Here is a 24156-nt window from a genome sequence, read left to right as displayed (position 1 = left end):
AATGAAAACTATCTATGGTTCCCATACACTTTCACGTTAAGAAGTGGGATGAGTATATAGCCCGAGGTCACTTCAGCATTGTTCCTAAAAATTATCTAATAAAACTCAATTATGATAGGTTTAAACAGTTCAATAATAAAGTATGAAAACTATGACTCAATTATCAAGTATTCATATTCTAAAATGTAATTAATCACCTATATGTATAATGTAATTTACTTGATTTACCCTGCAATTACTATGCAGTTGCATTTCCTCTTTTATCTTTGAGTCGTGATAAATTAACGAGCTTTTGACACATGCATTTGACGCACTTTGGCGTGGATACAAAGGGTAGGGATCCAGAACAATGTGTTGTACCTAACAACGATTAGGTAGCACTCCATTGCATGCCACGTGGTATTTGTGAGACTCACTGACTATATGGATATGTGACCCATCCCTTGGTGAACCTACCTACCTAAAATCATAGTGTTTGAAACTTATATCCACTTGATATAAGCTCTTGAAAAAGAGTTTGAATCTAATGATTCAAAATCATTCTTAAGAGAATGCTAATATCAATGGATTCACATCACCAATCAAACTGATATTTTGTGGGTAGGTTCACTAAGGGATGGACCACATATTCATACTGTTCGCCAGTCCCACAAATACCAGTGCATGAAATGGGTGTCTCATGACCTTTGTTAAGTACGAGACATTGTTCTGAATCCCTACCCTTTGTATCCACACCAAAAGTGCATCAAAAGATCATTAATTTATCATGACTCTTTATCTTTATATAACTTAGATCACTTTTCTGTCCAATCGACCAATATGGGCTTAATTAATAGCTATCAAAATGACTAGTTTATGTATAATAGGCTTATTTAAATTGAAGGACCATAGATATGTGAAATTGGAAATCCTGATTTCAGTGGCATGTTGTTGCACACAATAGATAGAGGTTTTCTAGCTAGCTGATGACTCGTATATAATTTGAGCTTTCGAGCCTTTCTATCATGGGTCATCACCCAAAATTTTAACAATCGGACGATTTGATGTCATCCAAGAAAAATGTTCTAACTTGGAAGGGTTTAAAGGTCCATATGTTGACTTGAAGGTTACATAATTATCAGATGGTCATGACTTTTGATCTATGATCCATTGGATTGAATTTTTGTAACTCGTGTAGTCATCGATAAATGATTTCTGTCAAGGAGATGGGCTTACTAGTGAAGGTTGGAAAAAATTTCAGGATGCTTGCTCTTAAGATGTAGGAGGAATTCAAAGACAAATATGTTGAGCTCTCAACACGATTGAAACGTACCTATGATTCTTCCGTGCATACTATGATGTCAGCTCGGAGTCAATCGCGGTGTCTGGTGTAGGCACTCCTGCAAAATGCCTGCAATTTGGTATATATCATAGAAGATGTCTTTTTTTTTTTTTTTTTTTAAAAAAAGATGTATGCATCCATTAATGGTTTCTTCCTCTTGTAATTGGGTCCCACCATATATATTATCCTACCACAAAATAGGTACATTTGATCTGTACAATATCAGTATTAAGAACAATCCAGAGTGAGTGCATGGATAAGACATATGAAGGACGAGTCTTGCTCTACATTTTTGGACAAAAGAATATGTTCCTTCACCTAAGGAACTATTGAAAAAAGATAAAGTTAATTGGAAGAATCATTAAGTAATCTTATAAAAATCATTTTTTTTGGATCCTTACTAATGTGTATCACATGCACCCAAAATCTTCAAGTAGACATATTTGTAATAAAATACCTTCAGAGAATTTATTCTATTGGAGGTAAGAAAAGTTTTTAAGTAAGCAAGATGAATCGTGCTTTTTAACTTTGTTATAGAGGTTGTGTTCCCAACCTTAGTCTTTCCACGAGGTTCTCTGTTAACATGATTGTTAGGATTTGAGAAAAAAGAAAATTCTTTGAGATCAATTTCTGTAAGAGAATATGATGTATTTCTTGGGATAATACACTTATTCTTAAAGATACATTTTTTTTTGAGAAACCCGTGACATCCTAACAATCACGTCGATAGCTAGTTTTTTTCCTTAATCAAGGAATTTTGTAGTCTTGATCGAGGTGCTCCATCAACATGACCATTGGGATCTCGGAGAAAAAAAAAATCCTAGAGATCCATTCCTAGGTACATTTCTCTTGGGAAGTCCTTTCGTCCAACAGTTATGTTGATGGAGACACTAAACCTATGGGTTGACAAGTATTTTCCTTAACCAATGTATTGGAGGTATGATAAGAAGCATGGCATGAGGCCATTAATGAATGCTGACGTGCTTAATTGGTGTATTTCAACATGGTAATGCCACGTTTCTCTCCATAACCTTTAAAGGCCTACCTAGTACTTAAGAATTTCTATTCCAAGCCCTAGGATTAATCTAGTGTGATGTTGAGGCACATAAACGGTCTAGATGTAGGGAGGATAGCAAAGGAATGATGCTACCATCCTCCCTCAATCCTCAGTTGTACTCTGTTTTGTTTAATCCACCTTCCAACATAAATTCGAAAGCTACGGATCTCTCTCTCAAATTATATGGCCATCATGATATATATTTTTTGGGTTCCGTAAAAATCAGAGCTCCAACTTAAATCTCTCTCTCTCTCTCTCAAATTATATATATTTTTTCTTCGATTCAGTAAAAAATCGGAGCGCCGATAACAAGGCGAGGAATAGAACTTTTATCATCGTTTTGCTGCAGAGATGACAGAAAGGCAAAAAGAACCTCACGTGACATCCGTTTTGTTACAGTGTGGCTGAAAACAACACCACTATCCTTACCATTTGACTAGTTCTTATTATTATTAAATTTTTTTTTTCTGAGCGATTGGGTTTTGAAATTATAAAATAAAAATAAATAAAAGCCAAAATACTTTAAAGTTATCTATTTTTGCTGGAAACTTGTTGTTGACTAACTTAACCTTGAAGATTCTAACTTTGCTTAGAAAATACTAGAAAATATAATTATAATTCAACGGAAGTTTTCATTATTCAACACAAATATCGATATCTTATCTTAATCATATGTTTGATGTAAAGCCACAACTCACATTTGAGACTTGGATGAAGGAGAAAAATCTTTACTTGACACAATAAGATCAAAAATATCCATCCTCAAGTGGGGATGTACATTGGGTTAACCTGAGTTGAAAAAAAATTCGAGTTCAATTTGGGTTTGGCTAAAATATAAATCAAATAAAAAATTTCAGGGTTGAGTCTGATCCCGGTTCAAATTCCAAATGCTTGAATTGTATTTAGATCAAATAAAAACTTTCATGTATAATCAAAAATTCGAAAATCAAATTCAAATTTCATAACTTTTTTGAATTTTTTGGATAACGGATTTCGATTCGGCCTAGGTTCACATGGATTTGAACTTCAAATTATAAGTTATAAATATAAAATTATAACTTATAAATATATAAAATATTAACTATATAACTTATAGTAGGGCGAGGGATTTAAAATATTTTGAAAATTTCAAAAATTTCAATTTTATTTAGTTTGGTCCAATTTTGGAGGGGTAAATCAGACTCGAACTAATTTTTTATTTATTTTGATTAAGTCTGAGTAACAGGTTTCAGGTAAAATGTACATTCCTATCATCAAGATCTCATAGTAAAAGACGGGGGAGGGGAATTCAGAATTTTGAATTTTATTTAGTTTGGTCTGATTTTGGAAGGGTAAACCAGACTCGAATTGATTTTTTCTGATTTCAATTGGGTCCAGGTAATAGGTTTTAGGTAAAATGTACATCCCTATCCTTAAGATCTTATAGTAAGAGGGGGAGGGGGAGGATTCACAATTTTGAATTTTATTTAGTTTGGTCCAATTTTGGAGGGGTAAACCAGACTCAAATTGATTTTTTTTTTTTTTTTATTTCGATTGTGTCTGGATAACACATTTCAAATCCTATTCTCAAGAGATAAATATGGGATGGGATACCTACTATTCACTATTCATCTATTTAATAACTCTATCTATGCCCCTTATGATTTATAATTCTCTCATTAAAAATTAATGATAGTTAAACAAAAAATCAGTTTTCAAATTCTTTTTAGCTAAGTATATATTCGTATTCTTAAAGTAAAGAAATGTCATATTCTCATCCAATATAGTCCCTATTTTCCGTCTTCTTACTCTAATATTCGAATAAGCACGAAGTTGCTTTGATAGAGAAATAATTTTGTTAAATACGTAGTGGAGCTAACACCAACCACGCCATGGTTAGAATATTATATAATTGACAACTTTAGGAAAAATGCATGATAATCAGCAATAAAAATTACTTAAGTGAAATCTAAACCCAATATATGGACTATATTTTAGAATGGGATATGCTTTCTTGATAAGCCTGGTTGGTCACATTCATGGGGGCTTAAATATCCTAATTAAGGGATGATTTAGGATAGATAGATGCAGGGGTGGAGCCAAGAAGGTACGAGTGGCCCCCACTCAACTTTAAAAAAAAATATAAAATAGGTTATTAGCCTCTATTCTTTGATCCATATTAGAAGTAGTCCTGTTTTTCAAGTTGAGACTTGGATTGGATATCTGTCCGAGTTAATGTCCAACTGCTTTTATTTATATATTATTATTATTATAATTATTTTATAAAGATCGGATATTGGCTAACATGGCAAATTCTTATTTTATAATGGTATTAAATTCTATAAATTTAAGTTAGCAATTTAGCCACAACACCGACAAGTGAGTCTTGCAGGTTCTTTTATCAATCTGCTCACTGCCAACGGATCCAAATCCTGATGATCCCCTTGTGCCCGAGATTGCCCACATGTACAAGAGTGACAGAGCCAAGTATGAGTCGACCGCTCTCGATCCTGGACCCAGAAATATGCTATGGGTTAAGGAGAGCCCTTCAGAAAAAATTCTGTTAGTAATAGTCATGTTCTATCCTAGCAGTAAATAAGAAAGAGAAAAGGGGATTGGAATGAGAACTCATAGTTGACATGCTGTTTTTTTTTTTTGGGGGTCAGGTCATCTCTGTTAAGTGGTTGTGTCTTTAACTGGGACATGTTCTTGGATGTCTATTATGGTATGTGCATCTGGATCTTTAGCTGTTTGGATTTGGTTTATGCTTTATTTTCTTGGTTTTGGTTACATCTTGGCGCATTGTTCTGTACATACAACACTTGTGTTGAGGTGCCCCTACCATTGATGAGCTATAGAGGCACACATCAGCACAACCTTTTTATCCTCCACAGTCTGTAGATTGGTTGCCTTCATACGTCAACTGGAATGTGTGAGTTTGGTCTATCAATCTATTCTAGGATACCCCACTGATTTCTAGATATGATGATTTGGCCCTTTCCGTCAACAGTTGTTGGAACTACCTTTGGTTATGGAGACCCCTTTCAAGGAATTTTGGGTACGACTTTGGAATATACCTACTCTAGATTTCAGAAAGTACTATTGTGAGAACCTTGCTCGGGCATCTTAGGTGCATGAAGTGAAACAGGTGGTTTGTCTAACTCTTTTTTTGTGTGCGTGTGTGTGTGTGTGTGTGTGTGTGTGTGTGTGTTTGGACAGTCATACGTTCTAGGATAATTCTCCCTGTATATTACTGGGGATGGGCTGTCACCAAGACACAGCATGTTGGTGATCGTTTTACATCCAACCAAAACAATTGAGTTGTAATTAACTCTTATTGTCAATTTTCATAAGTTGAACTTCAAGAAAAAGTGGAAAAAAAGAAGAAGAAAGAAGGCACCTACTCTTTTATTTCTTGATTTCGTAATTGCAGGAATTACCTCTGTTCGGGTGATAAATATTTCATTGTTCAATGTGGCACAAGGGGATGCCAAATACCCACCTGCCGAGAGTTTCCTATTAACCCACCCTAGTGCTCAGTCCGCATACTCATCTGTACTCAAAATACTGCTAACAAATCAAAATCGATTGTCATAGGTTTTCTAAGCATTGTGCTGTGTCCCAGATGGTTTGCTGCAGTATATCATTCACCAATTTACTCCACTTGGATTACTTGAGAATGATGCTAAGAAGAGCAAAAAAGAAATTAAGAGAAGACTCTGCCAACAAAATTCTTTCCAAAAGTCATAAATAGATCCAATCTAAAACCTCTTTTAACCTAAGGAGTATGTTTACACCATCATACTACTTAAGAATCTAGAATTAGTCTGTCAGACGAATGGATGATTCAGTGGAGCCTAGTGGCCCACTTAGTGTACTGGGCAATCTACAGATGTCAGCACATCCTAAATCAATAATACATATCCTAAGAGTACAGTCCATTTCAAAATAGAATGAAAGCTATTGTACAAGTATCCTAAATTTCTGGTGGACAGCCAGCATTTTGGTCAAAAGTGACGGATGGAATGATCAACTAAGGCACATGCAAGTAATGACCCACCACTTGAGGAGTCTTTCAATTTGTTTTGTAGGTAAATTACTGGAGTACAAAAACAGAATACCACAACTTTGCCTACCTAGTACTTCCATATGATAAAATGAATAAAAAATTGAGACAACAAACATAGAAAAACCCAAGTGATCTTAAGTTTCCAATAACAATGTAAATAAACTGCTAACATGTGATCCAAAATGAAGCCTGAATAAAGGTCTACATAACACGTTGAGAAGACACCTAAATCTCAACTGCATAGCTATTATAAAGACCACACAACCTACATGAAGCATGGACGATAAACTAAAAAACCGAGATTTCAGGGCAATCATCTGAAGCACCGGACTCCAACCATTTACCAGCTTCATCAGAATCGGTCAGCTAAGAGCTTTGTAAACCATAAAATATCTACTGTTGCAAGGCTAAAACAAAAAAAAAACAAAAAAAAGGAGTTTTAATGATGGCAGGAGGTACTGAAGGACTCATTAAACTTCGTGACTTCTAGCCAATCTTAACAGATGAGAAAAGGTAATGAACAAAATAGAATGACAGGAGAAAGCCGATAGTGCCAGTAGACAACATGATTGCAACCGCCATGATCAATGAATAACCAAGGTAGAGTGTAGCTGAAACAGGCCCACTCAAACTCCGTAAGTCGAATACCAGGTAATTGATGGAGTAAAGGAACACATAAAGGGCAACCGAACCAGAGGCATAGAATGCTTTCCACCACCACTGCCAATCCTCCACACATAGGTGCATGTAGGTAAGAATCACCGACACCTCAGCACACACAACTACAAGCAAGCAGAGGACAATGAGCAAGAACCCAAATACGTAATAGAACCTCCCAAGCCAGATGCTAGAAAGGATGAAGAAGAGTTCGATGAATAGTGTTCCAAAGGGAAGGATCCCAGCACCAAGAACAAGAAGCCAAGAAGGGTACTTCCATGTAGGTATTTCTCTAGGGATCAGGTTGGTTCGCACGGGGTACTGAATAGCCTCTGCCCGTGTCCCCAAGAAGCCTCCCAATAGCGTGAGTGGTACTGATATACAGAACCAGAGGGACAATAGTTCAAAATACAAGGAGATTGGGATAGCCCCAGTGCTCTTGCTGCCCCAAAGTATGAAGTTCAGTGCAGTAAGAACGGTGAAGACTATTCCAGGGAAGAAACATGCAACCGACCAAGATACTGACCTCCACCCTTCCGAAGTTCCCTTGATAGTTCTCCATAGACGAACACCGACATACCCAGCCACTATGCCGAGGAAAAAATACAGAAGTATCATGCCAGTCAAGAGCATTCCTCGAGAAGCTGGCGACATGAAGCCAAAAGCAGCAAAAACAATGGTTACAACAGCCATCCCTGTGATCTGGATCCCATCTCCAACCATCACACAGAGCAGCTTTGAGCAATTAGGCTCTCTAAACACATCACCCACAACAAGCTTCCACCCCGAAGGGTCCTCATTCATCTGCGCTTGAGCTTCTTTGTCAAGTCCCTCATACCTTGTCAAATCCCTCCTCACCGTCCGTAAGATTTTGACAAAGACAATACCAGCTAAAAAAAAGATAACCATCAGCGAGTTCATGATTGAGAACCAATGCACGCGGGCACCTTCCATCTTCAAATAAGCATCCCACCGAGAAGGCCATCGGATATTACTCTTTACAAATTCAACCTCATACGTAAACGAAACATGTTCTTGCTCCCTGATTATCTGAGATTTGTCAAGTTCTACGGGACAGCTTACACGGTCAATATTGTCATACATTTTCAGCTTTGACATAGCCTGCGGATCATGTTTAACACTGCATGGGATAACCTCAAACCCAACTATCTCGTACCCAGATGCCTTCCCTTTTTCAGCTTCTGCAATTACCCCAAGGCCTTCCTCTCCAGTACCAATTATCTCTACACCACAACCTTCATTTTCATGAACCAAAACCTTAAATTTCAGATGATTGATGATGTAATCTTCATTACTCTGGAGTGGGGTATAACCAACTGGAAATCCGGTCCATTGAATGGTGATACCACTTTGCTTGGCAAACCTCATCGCTGGTAAATTATCAAGAATCATATTCACCTGATATAGATCACGGGTTCTCTGTTTCATAAGCTTCACTTCATGCTCGTTTAGTTGGTTCGTAGTGCATAGATAAACAGACTCATTTGTGTTCATGCGGAACCGATATGGGGAGTTGTCAATCTGATCTCCCATAAGGAGTTGCCCTAAATTCTCCGCACTTTTCTTTATCCCTCCTGCTGGTTTGCAGTAAGGAAGGCTGTAATAGCTAAAAGGGAGCTCGGTTACAATCGACGTCAAGGAATTAACTTTAGCGAATATTGGATCGCCTGTTGAATATGTGTGCATGTAGCTTTCTGGCAGATAAAACGCATTGCATACACATGCGAAAAGAACCACAGATAGGAAAATCTGGTAAACTGAAGGCATAATCATTGAGATCGATGAGGAAGCCATGAAACACCAATCAGTTTCTCAGGTATTCTTCCAATCTAAGAGATATTCTGAGACATATCCAAAGTCAGATCTAGATCTTTCGAAGACAAACTTAACTTATATAACCAGTTTCCAACAATCGATCCTCTGAAAATAGATCAATCTACAATGACAGATAATTAAAAAAAACTGAGAAGATCATTTCTCTACTTCAACATAGCAGCATAGAATTACAAACTAAAAAAAAAAAAATCAATCAATCAATCAATAAGAAAAGCCGTGTTTTAGTGTTCAGATTAGAGATCTATAGATCAGTACAACACGGTGTCATTATTTTAATTGAAATCTACAAAAAATAAATCTAAAAAACCAAATCAAACTTTCTAACAAGATAATTAAGGTTCATAAAACAGACGAGCGGAGAACCTCACCACATCAATCCATAAAACCCAAAAAACAAAGCAATAAAACATCCATAGAAAGAACGAACAACATATCAAACAATAGAAAGGAATGATCTAGCCAAATAAACTCAAGAATCACTTGAATTTCACATTGAAATCACTAAATCTAACCGAAAAAATCTTTAAAAAAAACAAAATGCGATCTAGGGATCGAAGACGTACCAGATTTTTTTTTGGGAAATCCGTGACATCCTGACAATCACGTAGATAGTTAGCATTTTCCTTAACCAAGGACTTTTTTAGTCTCGATCGAGGTCCTCCATCGACATGACCATTGGGATTTCGGAGAAAAAAAACAAAATTCCTAGAGATCCTTTCCCAGGGATACATTTCTATTGGGAAGTCCTTTCGTCCAACGGTCATGTTGACGGAGAGAATCAATCAATGGGTTGACCAGTATTTTCCCTTAATCAATCAAAAAAATGTATTGGAGGAATGAGAAGAAGCATAGCAAGAGGCCACTAATGAATGCTGACTTGCTTAGTTGGTGTATTTCAACATGGTAATGCCACGTGTCTCTCCATAACCTTTAAAGGCCTACCTAGTACTTAAGAATTTCTATTCCAAGCCCTAGGATTAATCTAGTGTGATGTTGAGATCTCTCTCTCAAATTATATGGCCATCATGATATATATTTTTTGGGTTCCGTAAAAATCAGAGCTCCAACTTAAATTCTCTCACTCTCTCTCTCTCTCTCAAATTATATATATTTTTTCTTCGATTCAGTAAAAAATCAGAGCGCCGATATCAAGGCGAGGAATAGAACTTTTATCATCGTTTTGCTGCAGAGATGACAGAAAGGCAAAAAGAACCTCACGTGACATCCGTTTTGTTACAGTGTGGCTGAAAACAACACCACTATCCTTACCATTTGACTAGTACTTATTATTATTATTTTTTTTTTTTCTGAGGGATTGGACTTTGAAATTATAAAATAAAAATAAATAAAAGCCAAAATACTTTGAAGTTATCTATTTTTGCTGGAAACTTCTTGTTGACTAACTTAACGTTGAAGATTCTAACTTTGCTTTGAAAATACTAGAAAATAGAATTATTTTTCATTATTCAACACAAATATTGATATCTTATCTCAATCATATGTTTGATGTAAAGCCACAACCCACATTTGAGACTTGGATGAAGGAGAAAAATCTTTACTTTTGACACAATAAGACCAAAAACATCCATCCTCAAGTGGGGATGTACATTGGGTTAACCGAGTTGAAAAAAAAAAATTCAAGTTTTATTTGAATTTGGCTAAAATATAGACCAAATAAAAAATTTCAGGGTTGAGTTTGATCCTGATTCAAATTCTAAATACTTGAATCGAATTCATATCAAACAAAAAATTTTAGGTATAATCGAAAATTCAAAAATCAAATTCAAATTTCATAATTTTTTTGAATTTTCTAGATAACAGATTTCGATTCGGCCTAGGTTTGCATGGATCTGAACTTCAAATTATAAGTCATAAATATAAAATTATAACTATATAAATCTTATATATATATATATAAATATTAATTATATAACTTATAGTAGGGCGGGGGATTCAAAATTTTGAATTTTATTTTAGTTCGGTCCAATTTTGGAGGGGCAAATCAAACTCGAACTATTTTTTTTATTTCGATTGGGTCCGAGTAACAGGTTTTAGGTAAAATGTACATCCCTATCCTCAAGATCTTTAGTAAGGAGGGGGAGAGGATTCAAAATTTTGAATTTTTTTTAGTTTGGTCCGATTTGGAAGGGTAAATCAGACTCGAACTGATTTTTTTTCGATTTCAATTAGGTTCAAGTAACAAGTTTCAGGTAAAATGTACATCCTTATCCTTAAGATCTAATAGTAGGGGAGGTGGGGATTCAAAATATTTTGAAAATTTCAAAATTTTGAATTTTATTTAGTTTGGTTCGATTTTGGAGGGGTAAACCAGACTCGAACTAATTTTTTTCGATTTTGATTGGGTTCGAATAACACATTTGAGGTAAAATGTACATCCCTATTCTCAAGAGATAAAGATGGGATGAGATAACTACTACTCACAATTCATCTCTTTAACAACTCTATCTATGCCCCTTATGATTTATAATCCTCTCATTAAAAATTAATGATTGTTAAACAAAAAATCAGTTTTCAAATTCTTTTTAGTTAAGTATATATTCGTATTCTTAAAGTAAAGAAATGTCATATTCTCATCCAATATAGTCCCTATTTTCCGTCTTCTTACTCTAATATTCGAATAAGCACGAAGTTGCTTTGATAGAGAAATAATTTTGTTAAATACATAGTGGAGCTAACACCAACCACGCCATGGTTAAAATATTATATAATTGACAACTTTAGGAAAAATGCATGATAATCAGCAATAAAAATTACTTAAGTGAAATCTATCCAAATATTTAAGTGAAATCTAAACCCAATATATGGACTATATTTTAGAATGGGAATTGCTTTCTTGATAAGCCTGGTTGGTCACACTCATGGGGGCTTAAATATCCTAATTAAGGGATGATTTAGGATAGATAGATGCAGGGGTGGAGCCAAGAAGGTACGAATGGCCCCCACTCAACTTTAAAAAAATATATAAAATAGGTTATTAGCCTCTACTCTTTGATCCCTATAAGAAATAGTCCTGTTTTTCAAGCTGATGTTATGTAAAGCTCTCATTGGCAATGCACATAAAACAAAATTAAAGAAACACTTCCCTTACTTAGTAAGATTTCAAATCTTACTAAGTTTCGTTAGCTTAAATGAATTATCAATATAATTTGTAGATGCAGAAATTTGCTCTATCTCCTAATTAATAAAAAAAACTCTCATATTTCTATGCTTATGGGAAAGCTTGCAACAACAGCACTTCGACGTCTAAGTTAGAATTTCTCGCACAAGTAGTGTAGAGTAGTTTCAGAGAGAAAATTGCATATTTTTTTGGCGTGTTGCACATTTGTATTTATAGGGGTCTCTTCTCTTAGATTTTTTCCAGATATTCTCTATTATTCCCATATGAGCGGTTACATCTATTTAGGGATTCACATTGATTTCCACTTTATGGAATTTGTTCTAGGCTTCTCACCTTTGAAGCTTGGCAAATCGACTTCACCGATAGGTTGGATGATCGGTTAAGTTATCATGTAATTCGGTCCTTTGACTTAAATTCCTTGAGATTTTCACGTGTTGCTTGTTTGAAAAATATCTTTCACACAATTCAACATCACAAACCCTCTAGATTTCATGGAAAAACTCATATTTAAAAGAGAAAAAAAAATCAATTTATTTTATTTTATTTTAGACTTGATTCGAGGTTTTGAAAATGGGCTATCAAAATCCCACCGAACCTCTAAACTTAAAATAAAAATTCAATAGTGAAAAATAACTTTTTTCCTAAAAAGATTCAAAGTAGATCAATCTTTTTTTTTCTCTACATCCCACCTATGATAATCATGTTTTTGGATGCCTAAAGATGAGCTCAACAACACTAAGTAAGATTTGAAATCTTACTAAGTCAGTGATGAATCTAATATATGCATATAAGGAAATCGAGTTTATTGGTTGACCATAGTAAGTAATTAGCCCCCAATGACTAAAAATCTTGGCTCCACTCCTGGATAGGTAGTTATAATAATTTCGACATCTTGCATACTAGTCCATTGGTTGAAGTATTTACCAACAAATTGTGTTGGGACATGTGTACGGTTGAGTACAAAGGCCTATGAAAATTTTACCACATATATGTTTATTAAGTGTGACAATGACTAATGCCACTATCAGCACACCTAATGTGTGCACGGTATCACTTTTCTTGAATGTGGTCCTAAGGACACTTAGAACGCCTAAAATACACACAGTGCCAACACTGTGACGAAACCACAACTTCTCGTGCATGGATGATGACACAAGCAGCATTAAAAATAAAATAATAGACGGTGGTGCATCAATATCAAATGGTGGTTAGGAATGAAGTCCTATCTCTCAGTTCTGATTATTTAGCTCAACCATGTAATGTGGGGAGTTGGGATGGAATCCGATTCCTAGCTAGTCTCCTCCATGTGTTTCTCTTTTTGACTAGTACACTTAGGCACCAAAAATAATTTTAGGATTTAGAACATTTTTCTCATAATTATGAATTTTCTTTCGGTTAAATTCTAAACGTTTGATGAAAACTACTGAAATAGAGAACTAAGAACCACTAATTATAAGTTGATGTTGGTATGTCGTGAGTTTCTGATGCCCCCTCTACATGTGCTCCTTGACATGGCATGGGTTAGAACCATAGATTTTTTTCCTGGGGATACAAAACCACACATTTATGGGGATGTACAGTTATGTATCACAAGGAAAAATAATCTATGGTTCTAGGCTTCTAGCCCATGCCATGTTAGGGAGTGTTTGTCAGAGAGGGGCGTTAGAAAAATCATTATTCTTTATCTTTTGCCTAAGAAGTATAGCAAACTCAATCTACCTTAAGTTTATAAATTTATCGCTTGAACGTGACATCATGCCCATCATTGAAACACAAATCATGGACCGTTCATATGAGGGTTTCACATTTAACTATTAATTTTAATTTACATCTTATCTAGTCCAGTCATGTTGGAGTCACCTCTACCCCAAATAACATAATTTGATGTTGAATCTTGTAAGATTTAATGTTATCAGGGCGGTCCAATGCAAAAGTCTTAAGACTAATGATAAGTAATTGTTTGAAACGAGTATTATAAATTTTTGTAATGTTGAGATCATAATTTGAACTAAACCTTTGTAATTGTTGAAGAGTGTGTTTTACTCTTTAACCAGGGGTATGTAATAAGTAAAAATGGGGTACAAACCACACATTTATGGGGATGTACAGTTATGTCTCACAGGAAAAATAATCTATGGTTCTAGGCTTCTAGCCCATGCCATGTTAGGGAGTGTTTGTCAGAGAGGGGCGTTAGAAAAAATCATTATTCTTTATCTTTTGCCTAAGAAGTATAGCAAACTCAATCTACCTTAAGTTTATAAATTTATCGCTTGAACGTGACATCATGCCCATCATTGAAACACAAATCATGGACCGTTCATACGAGGGTTCACATTTAACTATTAATTTTAATTTACATCTTATCTAGTCCAGTCATGTTGGAGTCACCTCTACCCCAAATAACATAATTTGATGTTGAATCTTGTAAGATTTAATGTTATCAGGGCGGTCCAATGCAAAAGTCTTAAGACTAATGATAAGTAATTGTTTGAAACGAGTATTATAAAATTTTGTAATGTTGAGATCATAATTTGAACTAAACCTTTGTAATTGTTGAAGAGTGTGTTTTACTCTTTAACCAGGGGTATGTAATAAGTAAAAATAGGTGTGCAAATAGCAGCTCACTCTCTCTCCCTCTCTTCTTTTTTACAAATCACTTTATCTTCAATTCCGGATCGAATTTGTTTGTTGAGGAAAAGTTGTCCACCCACAAAAAGTAACAGATATTAAGTATTATATACCATTCTGCACTCTCAAATATTTCCTGGCGTAGATTTTACAACTTAACTCGCCGATCCAGCCACCGTCGGCCCGATTCTTACTTAAGCTATTTTATTTTATGTTTTTTCTTCTTCTTAAAAGAGAAAAACAGGACACGTATATAGACAGTAGGAGACAGAGAGAGGTGGCGAAAAAGCAAGGTAAAGAAGCGCTCAACCTTCGAATTTCCTCTCATCTTAGAGAGAGAAAGAGAGGAAATCGGATTTTCCTCCATTTTACAAAACCCTAGACAATTTATCTCCTTAGAATCTCACAATCTCAAAAATATCTCTCCGATTTTCATGGATTTCCTGCGCATCTATCGTTGATTTGGGATTTGAATTGCGATTCCACCTCTCAATTTAGGTTTTTCTAGAATGGTATTATACTTCAATTCTCTCTCTCTGTTTTTTTATTTATTTATTATTATTATTATAAAAATAATAGATTTACTGTTTTCGGAAATTGTTTTTAATTTGTAGAATATGATCTTTTGTTTACGTTTCTCAAGATTATTGTTTGTTAAGTTTACTGCCATTATTTGGATTTAATTCAGTGTCGGTCGGTTTCACGATATTTATTGTGGAATATATAGAAGTAATGGCTGAAGAGATTCAGATTTTGTACGATTTACTGTATTAAATTGTTTCGGAAGCTCTTTTGAATGTTAGTTTTCGGGTTCTTTTTTTCTGAATTTGGACTTTTGGATGGGGTTTTAAGGTTTTCTTTCTCTTTTTTTGGATTTTTAGTTGAATTTAGATGTTCATGTTTAGGATCTGTGGAAGATGAAATCATTATCTGTTTCTTTCAAGTTTCAAGATTTTTTTTTTTTTTTTTTTTGGGATAGGTTGTTCCAATCACGAATATTGGATGCATTTCATATTTGGACTGTTCTATGCTAATAAACACTTGTAACAGTGTTCCTTTTGCAATTTATTGCAGATGTCACTTGATTAGATGGGCTTTCCCAATGTAAGTTTCAATGTTTTTCTTTTAAATGTTTTCTTTTTTATCACTGGGGTCTATTCTGATTGTCATTTTATGCAAAATAACATCTTAAAAATCTTTTTTTTCCTGGGCAATACAAACGGGACACTTAGTTTTCACATAGAACTACTGGATAATTTTTTCCCTTTTAATATTTTATTTTTATGATGTTCCATCAATATGAAGAAATCGTCTAATAATACTTACACCTTACTTGGATGCGTATTGGATGATTTACATTGGTAGATTTATTTGATTGCTTATGTTGGTTTTGTTGCTGTAGATGGAATTTGGAATTCAATGAGTTTTCTTGAACTCAGTTAGATCTTTAAAGCTCAGCTCAGGGCCCTAACTTCTTTTTCATACATTCGACGGAAATGTCAGGTAAGTTTATTCAGATAATAGAATGCCTTTGCTTTTATCTTTAGAGTCAATCTGAAGATACATTTTATAAGTTCGTTATGGTTTACGATCGAATATTAGTAAGGATTGAAGAATGTTATAAATAAAAATTGGTTGCTATTGTTAGTAGTAGTGGATTAGTGAAGTTGCATTCTTTATTCTTCACAACTAAAAAGATTTTGTTCCCACTACCCTCCTTTGACACCCCATCCCTTCTTTTCACATTGAAGGCTTGGAAGGACATAGCTCTCATGATGAAATAAGAGAACGGCGGTCGGATGTGGAAAACTCAGAAGATGAGAGACGTCGGACAAAAATTGGAGCTCTCAAGAAGAAGGCGATAAATGCTTCGAACAAGTTTAGTCATTCTCTCAAGAAACGAGGGAAAAGGAAAATTGATTTTAGGGTTTCATCAGTTTCCATAGAAGATATACATGATGCAAAGGAGGAGATTGTAGTCCATGAATTGCGTGAGAGACTCCTTGCCCGAGATTCATTGTTGCCTAGGCACGATGACTATCATTCACTGTTGAGGTAAGTGTCTTCTTTTAATATATACGGAATTTCCCATTATGTGAACTGGTTGGCTTGACTACATAATTCAAATTCCTTGAATAAATGAGGGGTATGCAAACTGGTCTGCCAAATGTGATTTGCACAACTTTTCAATGTGCACAAACTAAAATTTTATATTCCATTCTTTTGGATGTTGCCCATTTTGTGCCTTCATGTTTGCTTATCCACAAAAGGCTCCAAATATTGGTGCTAAACTGGCAAACGATGTCTTTAAATGATAAACCCTTTCAGTCCAGCTTTTAGCACCATTGAAGACATCAAAGTACCCATAAAATTTAAGAGAAGCAATTTTGTCATCAAACTGCAAATAAGACTTCATTCAGTATAGTTGGCTCTATGATGAAGTGAAATTAAGGTTCTTGTTTGGTTTCCTTTCTCTGGTTAGTTACCTTTGATTCTCAACTATTCCCTTGTCCTGGTACAGATTCTTGAAAGCTAGAGAATTCAACATTGATAAAACAGTCCAAATGTGGGAAGAAATGCTTCAATGGAGAAAAGAATATGGAACAGATACCATACTGGAGGTGAGTAGTTTAGTGCGTATTGTTAACTTTATGTTAATAAAGTCTTTAGACTTTTCTTTTGTAGGTCTAGAACTGCTCCAGCACATAACATTTTTAATTGAGTACAGATTCTTCCTTCTTGATATGGCAGAGGTCTCTTGAGATTGTAGAATGATTCATTATGAATATTGCTTTCTCAAACCTTTAATACCCAATACACATAGATGATGGAAAATTTCTTTGTTTTCAAACCTCAAATGGAATTGTTGAGATTTTTTATAAATATCAAATGACAGAAATTCACATTTCAACTGGATTCCTATTTAAATGGAAAGACATAGGAAGAAAGGCTTGTCCAAAGGGAGAGAGTTTCCCCAGGGGTGTTAGACCACCTGCAGAAAGAAATCCAGCGTATGCAAGACCAACATTATAATCAAAGTCAAAAGCAAAAAAGAGCAAAAGGACTCAACCAAATGCTTACCCTGTCTTCATAGAGATGCTCAATGGCATCTCTTCACATAGCCCAGAATGGAGTGGGGTTTACGATTTTAGGAAAAATGGGAATGAATTTGCAGGTAACATGCACAGACCATCTTCTTTCTAGTGACTTTTCTAGATGCTTCTTCTAGTTTGTCAGTTGTCACACAATGTGGATTCGATATATTACCACATCTTTGAGTTGACTATTAACTTGATTTGGTATGTTAATCATGTGGTGTAAATGTATTTGGTAGTCAATTGGAGCAGCATCTTATGATCATTAGTGTGAATATCATGTGAATCGAACGGATGTCGTTGAGATTCAAGATCATCCTTTTGGCTATCTATAATCATTTTAATGGCATCTTCTAATTCAATATTTTCATTAACCTAATCACATATTGAACTAATTTGAAGGATTTCAAATTTGAAGAGTTGGAGGAAGTTTTGCAATATTATCCGCAAGGGTACCATGGAGTTGATAAAGAAGGAAGACCGATCTATATAGAGAGGCTTGGGAAGGCTCACCCAAGTAGACTTATGCGCATTACCACGGTGGACCGCTATTTAAAATATCATGTACAAGAGTTTGAGAAGGCTCTACAAGAGAAGTTTCCAGCATGTTCGATTGCAGCTAAGAGACACATTGGTTCAACAACAACTATTTTGGATGTGCAAGGCTTGGTATGTAATGACGAGCTTGATCTGTTGTTTGCTTTGTGCATGTTGCAGTTAGTCTATTATAATGTTGTATCTTATGAAAAGGAAGTCGTGGAACCGTCCTATCTCAAGAAATGACAAAGCCTCTAAGATCTAAATTTGATCTGGTGTCTGCTTATAAAGATTTACATATGATGTGGTCCTTATTAAATCTCACAGCTGAATGGGTTTTCACATTCAACTCTCTTGGCTAGTTATCAGTTTTGTTTCGCAACTTGTATCTTTGACAATGGATGCACTTATGAAAAGGATTCCTGTTAATTTATAGATCTTAGGTGGGAAGTTTCTTGATGTATTGATGATAGGGTTGTTTGCACAAGTAATCAGTCAGGTTCATATTTTGAGATGCAGGGTATGAAGAATTTCAACAGGACTGCAGCAGACCTCCTGTCTGGTATGGCTAAGATAGATAGCAACTACTACCCTGAGGTACTCGACTCTTTCTCATGAATTTAGTCTCAGTAAAAGTTATCATGACATATAAGTGTTTTTCACTCCTCTTTCATGCAGACACTACATAGGATGTTCATTGTTAATGCTGGTTCTGCCTTCAAGATGCTTTATGCTACTGCCAAGAAATTTCTTGACCCAAAGACCATTTCAAAGATACAAGTAAAAAAAGAAACTTTTGGAATTTGTATCAATTTCTACTATTCTGCAGCTCAAGTGGCCTTCATTTCATTGTTTGGACTTGCAGGTGCTGGAACACAAGTCTTCTAGTAAACTGCTAGAAACCATTGACTCGAGGTCTGTGAATTTCCTCTTCAGTTTTTGCTGTTTATTTATGGATTTATTTTTATAGACTGCCTTTTAACTCCTTTGGTGCTTTCTTTTTCAGCCAACTTCCTGATTTCTTGGGTGGCTCGTGCACGTGCTCAGCTGAAGGAGGGTGCCTCAAGTCAAATAAAGGACCATGGAACGACCCTGAAATAATGAGGGTAGGTTCCTTCCGTGTTTGACTGGCTATTTTCTTCTATACCAGCATGGGATACATCTAGCTTGCACTGAACCCTGTCATATCTTTTGTAGCTTGTACATGATGCGGAAGCAAGTTTCGTGAGGCAAAGCACAAGAACATCTGGAGAGGAGCAGAGAACAAACTCTTATAAGATACGTCCATTGAAGGCAAGAATTTCGACCTCTGACATTGATATTAAGCCCAATTTTTTGTTTTGTTTTGTTCATTTGTTATTTTGGTCCCTAGTAATTTGGTCGGTTTCAATCAATTAGGGAAGAAGTAGTGATACATCAGCGGCTGAATCAGGATCAGATGTTGATGACCCTTGCTCGCCTATTGGAGTAACGAGTTCTGGGTCTATACGGTTGGCCCCAGTTCATGAAGAAGTGAGTTTTGTGACTGGTGATCCAGTTTCATGTGCATAATTAGATATTTTCTGTGATGCTTATTGGAAGCATATGTTCCCTTGAGATCTCAAGGATAATTAAGTCTTTTCATATTTTAGTGTTAAAACTAATCTCTTTTTTTGATAAGTAGAAAAATGCACATCAGTTTGCTTCTTTTCTGCTTATCTTACTTTGTATTTGTAGATGATTATTGGAAATTGAGAACTGAAGTGAAGCAACATGTCATGCAACAAGCGAAGTCATAAGCATTACTCTAAGAACAAAAGGATTTAAAAAATAATCAAGATAAATCACTTAAAATAGAGAAACTTAGGGAATAATTAGGAATAGTAGAATATACCTAAACATGTTAAACAAAAATCTGGACATTAGAAAGAATACAAACATGCTATACATGACATAAGTTCAAATAAAAAACTGAACGTGTAATCATTAATTAATGGTGAAAATAGAAGGATGGGATCCCAAGGTTAGGTAGTTGATAAGTAAATCTTAGGTTATCTTCATAATATATTTGCATTCTGTTTATTGCATTTGATGCATAACTTCTCCAGGAAAGTGGATTATCTTATAGTTGAACTGTCGATCAATGGCGACTACCCTTCATTTAGAGACATTGTCCCTGATGTTCATATTTGCCACAGGTCAGGGCATCAGATCCAACTGCTTACTACAGTTGTGACGACCATTTTTCTGTGGTTGATAAAGCTGTGGACTGTAGCCAAGGAGTTGGATCTTTTGAGAATCGGTCATTTGGAATTGTTGATCAGGGGAACCCCAGGGGTGAAACATCAAAGACAGAAGGTAATTAATGCATTTCTAAAGTATTATTTATCTGATATTTTGGAATGTTTTCCGAAATGAAAAAAAAAAAGATTTTTTTTCTAGATAGCCTGCTTTGGAGGTTACATGTTGACATTATATACTACCAAGACATTTAGTGAATATCAGAGGGAATGCGCGTGTTACTCGAGAAATAGCATTGCTTAGTTATTTCCTTTTACTGATACTATTTTTTATAATGAATGAATGGATTTTAAAAAGTTCAAGACATAGAATTACATTTTAAGAGAGGAAAGAAAAGATCGTGAAGGTGCCAAATTGGTGAGTTGGTAAAGTCTGTGAGCAGTGATACAATAGACTTGAAATGAAACCTCACCTTTACCCTCTTACCTATCAAAAAAAAGAGGAAAGAAGAAACGGGCAGATATGGTGGTTGCAAATGGGATAGCTTAGCAGTATTGTACATTTAGCCATCTTAAGGGATGATTGCAATACTGCCATCCATACATTGCACAACTGTACTAAATAATGGTATTATCACGAGTTAATAGTACATAGTCATTTTGGTAAAATATGGCCAAAATGATAAAATGTCTCAAAAGGGTCCATTTTCGCTGTATATAATAGAGAACTAGTAGAACTGTACCTAATCCAAATCCTTGCTTTTCAGCTAATTCAAACCCAGAACTCTTTCCTTATATGTACATGGTGACATATAGAATATTGAGAGATTTAGAGAATATTAAGTGGAATTGGAGCTAATCCAGATCTTTATTTTTCAGCTCTTTCCCCAATTATTCTGTGTTGGTATTTATATTTAATGCGTTCTTTCAGGTACCCTGGTCGTCAATAGGTTCTTTACTGTTAAGGACACAGTGAGCAAAACCATTCGGTGTATATCACGAGTGCTGGTAGCTTTTGTGGTCAAGCTACTTGCCTTCCTCCGTATTCTACGTAGTGGACTTGGAAGGAGGCAGGGAAATGCTCATCCCTCTAATTCTTTGGAGCCCAGTCCAGACGGCAATCCTCCTGTTGCAGAAGCTGTGAAGGAAGAAGACCGTATTCTTCCATGTTTACAGCGTCTTCAAAGGCTGGAGCAATTATTCGGGGAGCTTAGCACCAAGTCCTCTGAGATTCCACTGGAGAAGGACCAGATGCTCGTTGAATCTTTGGATCGGATTAAATCTGTTGAGTTTGACCTTGAGAAAACAAAGAAAGTAAGCCTTATTTGACCTGTTTTAGACGTTTGAATTGTAACTCCATCTATTGTTCCATCATATTTCTTATCTGCTTATTCTTTCTCAGGTAATACATGCTACAGTGATGAAGCAACTGGAAATCTCAGAGATGCTGGAGAGTCTGCGGGAGTCTAAATTTCGGGTATGCTGGTTTACAGAAATTACTCTTTTGTTCCCAAGAATTGTAGATCTGCAAATAAGCTTTTTCCATTATTCTAAAGCACCTTTCACTCGGAGAGTGCTTTGTAAATTTGGACTCGTTTAATTGACAACCTATATCTCAACAGTATTAAGTGTCTTCCCTTAGAATTGCAAATCAAATTCACCTCCTTAAACTTGGATTAAGGTGGCAAGCCTAATTTTATTAATATCTGAAAGGATCCTGCCCAATACCCAAGAAAACCAACACACCCACCAATGCCCACACACACACAGCCACACGCCCCACACACGAGCACGCTCACATGCTCGCGCGCCTCTATTTTCTTTTTCTGTATATTTGTCTTCAGCAACTGATTAGTTGATGGACTTAGTTTGGGTGGCATCTTTATGACCATTTGAATTTTAAGATTGGGAGAGACTTGGAAATTTGCTAGTAGCGTTTGAAACTGTCTCCCAAGTTTTACCACACTTCTGTTTTTGTTTTAACTATAGTGTTTAATGTTCCCTCAAATTAGGTTCATTCATTTTCTTGGTTACTGAATAAGTGTTTACAACCAATCCAATCTTTTATAGTGGTTTTATGACCTGCCTCAGATTTCCACACACACCCTATAATGTCAGTGAGGTTTTTGTTGCAGCGAAGGAGAATATTCTGTTGAAAGTTAAAAGCTGTTGGAGTAAGCTATGAGTTGGACCGAGGGAAAGAAACATAGGAAGTCTTTGGCCATCGGATATGTATAGTGAGTTGAGGGTTGTTGCCAAAAATGTGTTTGCCAGAGGCCTCATTTGCATCTCTTTCCACGGATGAAGTGCAAGGCACACCCTGTTGTGATTTTTCTATCTTGTTATGAGAAATGGTAGTTATGAAATTCTTTACAGTTACATACACGCATGGGTAGTGGTTCTCCAAATGGAATTGGAATTATGACATGGTATAAATGAAAATTGTTGAGAATATAATGCAATTGTAAATGTTTTGGCATCACCTTGGATTTGGGTATTTGTTGGGTGGCATTTTTATGCTAATGTTGAAGTCAATCACTATGGATTGGTTGGGAGATGGGCATCCTCAAGACACTCGAGATCCTTTTTTTCACTAAAGATTCCTAATTACAAATCAGGGCTCTGCACACACACCACACACACACACACAAAGAGTTGAGATGCTAATACTATTCAATATTTATGATTCCCTTGTTGTCAAGTTAAATAATTGGCTAATGATAAAATGACTCACAAAACTGATGCTATTGATGTGACATTTGCATAGAACCACGGATCTTTTTTTATACTTATAAGTGTATCTAGAAGAAAAAGATCTATGGCATACTCAAAATACTCTCTTGACGTGGCATGTGTTAGAACCATAGATTTATTGCCTTGGGATACACATTTATATAAATATGAAGTTGTGTATCCGAGGCAAAATGATCAATGGTTTAGCATATGTCATGTCAGGAGAGGGAGTATGACATTAGCGTCTGTTTATCACGACTCTAAATAATTACTAGAAGGTGGCCCTCACTCTCACGTTAAATAATTGAGTTGTGTTGGAGTAACATTGAAATATACATCGATTTGTGACATTTTGATTTTGATGAAAAGCATCTATGGTTATGTGTGCACAACTACATTAGAATGTACAATCGATGGACATTTTAATGTTACTTCAGCATTATCCTAAATATCTGCCATTAAGTGGCATGCTCAAACACATCAAAATGGTTTTTTTTTCTTAGTAATTTAAAATAAAGACATTATCCTAAATATCTGCCATTAAGTGGCATGCTCAAACACATCAAAATGGTTTTTTTTTCTTAGTAATTTAAAATAAAGATATTTATTAAAGGGTTTTTGAAGATTATATAATTAAAAAAAAAAAAAGAGAGAGGATATTTTTATAATTTTGAAAACTGAGCAAGAACCAAAGCCCCGATACGATATCATCCGGATTTAAGCTTTACAACCCAAATCCTTTATTAACAGAAAAATGTCATAGAAAATTCTGAGTTCTAAGAGACATGACGAAAAAACCTATCAGAGGAATAGAAAAAAATTTCTTAAGGGGAAGTTTAACTTTACAATCCAAATACTATTAATG

At 35.4% G+C, this 24156-nt stretch overlaps 1 protein-coding gene and 1 pseudogene across 6 annotated transcripts; one reads left to right on the top strand and one right to left on the bottom strand.

Annotated features, from left to right (window-relative positions):
• Window positions 1–6541: 6541 nt before the first annotated feature.
• On the bottom strand, window positions 6542–9842 carry LOC147387018 (transmembrane 9 superfamily member 12 pseudogene; annotated as a pseudogene). Of its 2 annotated transcripts, none has more exons than XR_015171289.1 (2): window positions 9504–9842; window positions 6542–9040 (listed from the first exon to the last, which is right to left on the bottom strand). The product of XR_015171289.1 is annotated as a transmembrane 9 superfamily member 12 pseudogene, transcript variant X1 (transcript). The 2 variants fall into 2 exon arrangements; XR_015171290.1 differs by having other exon boundaries at window positions 6542–9024.
• Window positions 9843–14785: 4943 nt separating this feature from the next.
• On the top strand, window positions 14786–23040 carry LOC147387017 (phosphatidylinositol/phosphatidylcholine transfer protein SFH13-like). Of its 4 annotated transcripts, none has more exons than XM_086420367.1 (16): window positions 14786–15000; window positions 15782–15811; window positions 16110–16210; window positions 16459–16762; window positions 17229–17328; window positions 18205–18471; window positions 18859–18936; window positions 19018–19119; window positions 19205–19254; window positions 19346–19445; window positions 19537–19632; window positions 19738–19851; window positions 20517–20676; window positions 21490–21872; window positions 21961–22035; window positions 22694–23040. In XM_086420367.1, the coding sequence occupies exons 3-16, from the start codon at window positions 16204–16206 to the stop codon at window positions 22712–22714; spliced, it is 1857 nt and encodes a 618-aa protein (XP_086276493.1). In that variant the 5' UTR covers window positions 14786–15000; window positions 15782–15811; window positions 16110–16203; the 3' UTR covers window positions 22715–23040. The 4 variants fall into 4 exon arrangements, with proteins under 4 accessions (XP_086276493.1, XP_086276494.1, XP_086276492.1 ...); XM_086420366.1 differs by lacking the exon at window positions 14786–15000 and adding an exon at window positions 15007–15219; XM_086420368.1 differs by lacking the exon at window positions 15782–15811.
• The last annotated feature ends 1116 nt before the right edge of the window (window positions 23041–24156 follow it).

Source organism: Akebia trifoliata, chromosome 13 (genome assembly GCF_017979445.1).
Source record: "Akebia trifoliata isolate Shusen 1 chromosome 13, ASM1797944v1, whole genome shotgun sequence".
Taxonomy (NCBI): domain Eukaryota; kingdom Viridiplantae; phylum Streptophyta; class Magnoliopsida; order Ranunculales; family Lardizabalaceae; genus Akebia; species Akebia trifoliata.
The sequence above is the reverse complement of the archived record's forward strand: the minus strand, read 5'-3'. Positions and strand labels throughout refer to the sequence as shown.